General features: G+C 42.3%; 1 protein-coding gene across 1 annotated transcript; it reads left to right on the top strand.

Annotated features, from left to right (window-relative positions):
• Positions 1-1281: 1281 nt before the first annotated feature.
• On the top strand, positions 1282-1614 carry LOC139139456 (uncharacterized). The gene has a single exon (XM_070708371.1). It carries the CDS (start codon positions 1282-1284, stop codon positions 1612-1614), a length of 333 nt encoding a protein of 110 aa, XP_070564472.1.
• The last annotated feature ends 5803 nt before the right edge of the window (positions 1615-7417 follow it).

Genomic DNA, 7417 nt, shown 5'->3' with positions numbered 1-7417 from the left:
GCACCCATAGGGGACGACATGCTTTTAGGCGCAGACTTCATGCGATCCAGACGGGTTGTATTAGATATGCTTAACAACTGTCTAATGTTCGGTAAGGAGACTGTGACCATGGCTTTTGGCCATAAGGGGAATTTCGGAAGAGTAGCAAAGGTCACACTATTGGGTAGGACAATCATACCCCCTAACTCAGTAGTAAGGGCTCTGTGCCACCCAAGTCAAACCCTTGGGGAGTATATGATCAAACCCATTTCAGGATTACAGGTCATTATGCCCCGGACGGTTCACAAAGGTGGCTAGCAGCCCAAAGTGTGTTTTGTCAACCCCACTGATGCTCCGATCACCCTGAAAGGGGGCAATTCTGTTGCCATGGCAACTGAAATTGAGACCTTAGGTACCCCAGAACTCAAAGAGAGTGTAACTGTACAGGAGAGGAAGGAGACAACTAGCGACTCTACACCAACAGCTAACAGCAGCTCAAGTTTGCCAGAACACCTGGAGGACTTGTTTAATAAGTCGTGCATTAACTTAAGTCCAGACAAAGCAAGCCAGCTGAAAGACCTTCTGATAGAGTACCTTTGTGTGCTCGCAGCTGATGAATTTGACTTGGGCAACTTCACTGCCCTTAACCACACTATAAACACAGGGTTCGCAAACCCGATCAAACAGAAGATGAGGCGAACTCCACGATGCTTTGTGGCCAAAGAGCAGGCGCATCTCAAGAAAATGTACGACGCCAAGCTCATTCGGCCATCAGTATCAGAGTCGGCCTCTGCACCCATACTTGTCAGAAAATGAGATGGGTCTGTTCGTTGGTGGGCAATCAAGTCTTAGCGCTAAAGACGTGTTCCCGCTTCCCCTGATAGAAGACTGCATGGACAACCTGGGTGGGAATCAAATGGTTCTCAAAATTAGCCGCCAACTCAGCATACTGGCAAGTTAGAGTCAACCCCAAAGACTGGAAGATGATGGCTTTTGTCACCAAATATAGGCTCTTTGAATTCAAGAAGATGCCTTTTGGACTTTGTAATGACCCCGCCACGTACTCATGTGTGATGAATCTAGTATTAAGGGGTTTTATGTGGGAAGTCCTGCTTGCCTTTCTGGACGACATCATGTTCTTGGGGACATACTTCGAGCACCACCTACAGAACTTCCGAGAAGCCGTGCAAGTGCAAGTTTTTCCAGAATAGAGTCACTTTCCTCAGTAGGAAGATCACACACGAAGAAGAGGAATCAATACAGGCAATTCAAGATTGGCCGTTACCCACTAAGACCAGGGATATGGAGAGTTTCCTAGGGTTAGCAAACTACCACCGAAGTTTTATCAAGAACTTTGCCAACCTGGCGGCTCCTCTCTACATGATAACTGGGAAACAGGCGTTCCGCTGGGAAGAAGAGCAGCAGGCCGCTTTTGAATCCATCAAGGCTGCGCTGCTATCGCCACCAGTGCTTGCCATGCCAGATCAGACGGGTAAATTCGTTCTAGACACCGATGCATCTGACTACGCCCTTGGTGCAGAGTTGTCACAAGTCCAGGATGGAGAGGAGAAAGTTATAGCTTACGCCAGCATCAGCCTTACAACCGGACAGTGCAAATATTGCACCATAAGGTAAGAACTATAGGCTGTGGTCCGATTTATGCAACAGTTTTGACATTACTTGCTTGGAAAGCTTTTTCTCCTGCGGACGGATCACAACAGCTTGACGTGGCTACTAAATTTTAAGGGGTCACAAGGAGGCGACACTCTCTGGTCCTGACACAACAGTACTCTCAGACCCCGATGCAATCCCTTACGGAAAACCTATGTCCACAGTAGATGAGAGTAGATCTACGGACCGTCTGCAGTAGACTTTATGTAGATCTACATCAGGGTTTTGTAGATGAACAGCCACAGCAGTTTGTCTACATGAAGCTTTGTCTACAGATATTGTCCACACCAGACATGACTATGTCTACATTTCGCACTAACTTCGTCTACGCTTGATCTACACTGATCTACCATCCAATCTAAGGGAGTTTCATCTACAAAATTCACTTAGGCAAACAAAGACTCATCTACTTCTAATTCAAAAATCACCATCTTGTCTACATTTAATCTAATGTATTGTTTCTTGCTGTATACTATGTCCAACAATCCAATCTCTTCAAATTCTATGATTGGCAAACTGCAGGCTCCATGCGAGAAGGCATGAGTAAAAGACAAGACATTTTACCTTACATTTGAATATATACTGTACAACAATAGAGAGAAGAAATTAGTGAATTAATTTTCATTTCATCCTAAGGCACTCCTGTTTAACTCGAGAAACACAAATGCAAAATATCACAGGGATCAAACTACAATTTTGTGGTAAAGTTAAAAATGTAAAGATTATCCAGTAATTAATTTTTGAAAAAGTGACTTTAAAGTGAATCACAATAAAAAGAATAAAAAAAAAATCAATGTTTTCATTGATACTTTCTTCAGATTGGTCAATACAGTAGCATCTAACCACGGGCCGGACCCTGATCTAATTCATAAGTTGTTTTTTTTTAGTTATGTGACTATTACAAAACTTCATAAATATGCAAGTGAGCTATTTGTTATTAACTGCAACTTTATTTCCTCGGCTTCATATCCAACAAACAATCAATGGAACCTGTTTGATATCCCAGCTGCTTTTAATTGTAAAAAATAAAATCAAAACTATCCTCGTATAAAACTTTCTGAGTATCATTAAGTCACTTCTGAATTGTGTGAAAATCAGCAGCCACGGCCCTATCTCTCGGTCAACTTACAAATAATTGTATTATCATTGTTATCATTGCCACGTAACAGATAAGACTACGTTACAGTGTTATTTTGGCAATGGCATTTCAGTACACATGCATAACACGAGTCAGCTTTAAAATTACCAGTACTGCTTTAAGTAATTTCTTCACCCGAGCGACGTATTTTCTTGCATTTTCATGAAGAGTTCGCGCATGGACTGATCTCCCCACCACCTTTCAGCCTCCACCTCTTGCTCTTTAAGAGCAAATGACCTTGTAACTGGCTTCGATTTCCGGTCAACTGTGAGAGTTGACCGTATGCGCATGCGCAATCAGAAGGCGCCATGTTTTCAACGGTTCATCATATCAATGCATATCGGGGAGAGAAGCCAGCCTGCTCACCATTCGTACTTCAACAAATCTTATTTTTCAAGCACATTTTCGTCATCTGTACACCTTGGAAACAATGTGACATCAATTCTGGTATGCATAGAAAGTGTTCCGATCGAGAATTACATCGGGTTGAGACATAGGTTGGCATCGATAACTTGACGATGGCAGTGCCTCTACACTGCAAGTATACAGCTGTATAGTACTGGTACTGCGGTAATTGTAATGCAACTTGTAAGGTAGGCCCGTGAGCTTGAGGTAGGCAAGGTTTGTTGATCGCCTGTTTTAATACCACGACCATATGAATTTTGATTGTGTAACATGTAGAATATTTCAGTTCTAAATTTTTTAATAAAGCGTCGTTGAATGTACTGAAATCAATCAATCAATCAATCAAAAGCATTTATATAGCGCCAAAATCCATTACGAGGTAATGTTCTAAGGCGCTGAACAAGAACACAAAAATCAAAAAGCTCTCTCAAAGAGATGCGATTTCAAGCCCTTTTTAAAGGTGATCAACGTAGGCGACTGGCGAAGTTCCAACGGAAGACTGTTCCACAAATCTGGAGCACATCTTGAGAAGGAGCGTTTCCCATACGTTTGCAGGTTACACCGTGGCACATGAAGAAGACTTTTCTCATTTGATCGAAGTAAGCGAGGTGAAGGTTTGATGTGAAGCAGATCTGATAAGTACACAGGAGCAGTGCCATTTAATGCCTTGTATGTAATCAGAAGAATTTTGTAATGGATCCTGTATTGTACCGGTAACCAATGAAGTTCTTTAAGTGTAGATGTGATGTGGTCAGATTTCCTTATCCTCGACACAATCCTAGCTGCAGTGTTTTGGGCATGTTGGAGTGGCTTGATGTCCTTTGAAGGTAGTCCAAACAGGAGAGCGTTACAGTAGTCTAATTTGGATGAGATGAAGGCATGCATAACTATCTGACAGGTTTCTTTTGTGAGATATTGACGGATGTGACCAATTTTCCTGAGATGATAGTAGATGGCTTTGCATGTGGTGGCAATATGCTTCCTGAAGGTGAGTCGATCATCAAAAGTCACTCCGATGTTACGGGCTGAACTTACAAGCTGAACGACAGATGATCCAATGTTGATAGAGTCGATAGGATGAAGTGTTCGGGAAAATTGGGATCGAATTAATAGGACGTCGGTTTTACCATCATTTAGTTGAAGTTTGTTTTGAGTCATCCACGATTTAATTTCCTGAATGGCTATTTCCATCTTCCTCACTGCTGATGATGTGTCGGGCCGTGAGAAGAATTGGTATAACTGGTTGTCATCGGCGTATTGGTGAAAATCCAGATTGTGATGTCTGATGAGCTTAGCAAGTGGAGAAATATAGATGCAGAATAACAGTGGTCCTAACACAGAGCCCTGCGGTACTCCAAAATTCAGGTGTTGAGGTCCTGAAGTGCTGCCAGGTATGGATATTGATTGGTATCTATTCTTGAGGTATGACGAGAACCACTGTAATGGGATGCCAGTAATGCCAAGTTTTGACAATCTTGAAATCAGTATGTCATGGTCAATGGTGTCGAATGCAGTTGACAGATCCAACAGAACAAGAAGTACTCATTTGCCTCCATCGAGTGCCCTGCATAAATCATCGTTGACTTTGACAAGTGCAGTTTCAGTGCTATGATTTGTGAAATGCTTTGTATGCAGTTTATTCTGTTAATCATGTAATGATGTATGTACAGTTGAGAAAGATTTTGAAAAATTTGAGTAGGCCTATAAGCATGCACAATGTTCTACTCTCTATTTCGACCTGAATACCACTCATGATCGGTCATTGAATGATTGATTTTTCCAGCGTGAGATATCTTATGCAAAGGTCCATCGATACCATGGTGCTCAGTGAAGTTGCCACCAAATTACATCAAACGGATGTTGTTGTGATATGCAATATTGTGATACTCATCATGAACTGCAGCCCTAGCCTGTGCTACACCATGGCCATCGTCAATTTTTAAAGTCTAAAAATTGATTGACATGTTAACATACTTACATTTTCATTTTCAACACTTTTGCAAGATCTCCATGCCTCACTAATTTCTTGTTCTTTGTCTTAGCTACATCTTATACGTAATTTATTCCATCTACATCTTGTCTGCCTTTCATCTACATTTTATCTACTCTCTAAACTATGACCTGATGATTAATATGCACAAAAGTAGACAAAGCAATAGATCTACATCTTGTCTACATGTCATCTACATGTGATCAATTTTTCATCCACATTTTGTCTACATTTCATCTACTCTCTGAACTATGACCTCATTAGTATGCACAAAAGTAGATGAAGCAGTTCATCTACTGCCCAATTAAAATAAAGTCTACTGTAGATCTAATGTGGACTAGATGTAGATCTCAATTTTCCGTAAGGGATGCCACCCTCTGGTCCGGATATGATGCTATCTGCTGACCCAGATGCAGAGACAGGCCCTGGCCCTGATAGAGGGAACACGGACAGAGCGAGTCAGGAGGGTGCCGGAGCAATGATGAGCGTCGAAGAACATGGCTACCATGCCAAGTTAAGCAGTATGACGAGTACTCTATGTGGCCATGGGATCCTGGTGGGACATCATGGGATGGTGACTACAACTACAGTGAGGACCCAATAGCGATGACAAGAGCTATCCATTCCCGTGCCACTATCAAGCATATATTGGACAATGAGCATGCGACCTTGAAAGTCTATATGGTGACCCGCAGCGACGACAAAATCGAAGGCACAGCAATTGCTAAGGGTAACGTAAATGACATCAAGGAAGCACAACAGAATGACCCTGAGTTACGGTACGTGTACGATTGGGCGGACAGTGAGACTGAACCCAGTGAGGGCCACTTGAAGCTGTCAAGCCCAGCAACTAAGCTCTACAGGATCAATAGGGAGATGTTCTTCATCACAGAAGGTGTATTGTGGAGGGAAGGAAATGAGGAAGGGGAAAAACAAGTCATCCCGGCCTCAATGAAATCAGAGATTAGAGACCTGAACCATTTCATACCCTCTGCAGGGCACCAGGGTGTGCAAAGAACTCTCGCTAGGATCAAACTGAAGTACTACTGGTACAGAATGTTGGAAAATGTAAGAGATTTCATAGCCGGCTGCCAAAAGTGTAAAAAAAACAAGAAGTCTTGATATTAGTCCAAGTTCCAAATGGTCAAATTCCATGCAGGATCTCCCATGGAACGGGTGCACCTCGTCTTTTTAGGGCCTTTGCCGAAAACCAGAAGTGGCAATGAACACATCCTGATGATTGTAGATCAGTTCACCAAGTGGGTGGAGTGTATACTGCTTTCATCTCAGGAGGCAGAGGCCACCGCCCAGGTGGCTGTTAACGAGTTCTTCACTCGTTTCGGACACCGTTTGAAGTGTTCACAGACCTGTGGAGGAACTCTTCACAGCAGTCTGCGATCTCTTACATATTCACAAGCGTAGAACGACGCCGTATCGGCCGTCAGCAAATGAACAAGTGGAACGTTATAATCGTATGCTGATGAACATGGTGAGATGCTACGTTGAGAATTCTCAGGATGATTGGGATAAGAACCTACCCCAAATTGCAGGAGCCATGCGAGCATCCGTGAACCGCAGTACTGGGTATACGGCCAACCAACTGATGCTCGCGAGGGAGGTAAATCTGCCCTCAGAGCTGATGTATAGCCAACCATGTGCCAGTTCAACCAAAGACTTATGGCAATATGTACAGAACCTGGAACAGACCCTTAAGACCGCACACGATATTTCTTGATTAGACTGGGATGGTTGCAAGTGGATGTGCGTGCAAGATATTTGATTTTGGAATTTCTCCAAAAATGTTCATCCACAATACACGGGAGTTTATGAGACTAACTAAATATGTTTATTCATAGACGTTTGATAATGCATTTTAATGTGATTGATTAGACTGGGGTGGTTGCAAGTATATGTGAGTGCAAGAACTTTTATTTTTGAATTTCACCGAAATATTGATTCACTATACATTGAAGTCTATTAGAAAACTATGACTTTTTTTACAATGCTAAACTAACCAAACCTGTGCTTTTATAGGTGTTTGACAATTGATGTAAATGTACTTGCTTCACAAAGTGTGTTTGAAAGTTTAGATGTGGACAACAATTATGACCTTATAGGGCGCTTTCCCCCATGGCTTCACACAGACAAGTGAATATAGGTATATGATAAAGATTATTATCGTATTCATTACGATATGGAGGATTTGTCGTGCATGCTGTTGACTTCTGCGCACA

This window comes from Ptychodera flava, chromosome 8 (assembly GCF_041260155.1).
Source record: "Ptychodera flava strain L36383 chromosome 8, AS_Pfla_20210202, whole genome shotgun sequence".
Taxonomy (NCBI): domain Eukaryota; kingdom Metazoa; phylum Hemichordata; class Enteropneusta; family Ptychoderidae; genus Ptychodera; species Ptychodera flava.
Note: the sequence above shows the minus strand (reverse complement) of the source record. Positions and strands in the feature narration are given on the sequence as shown.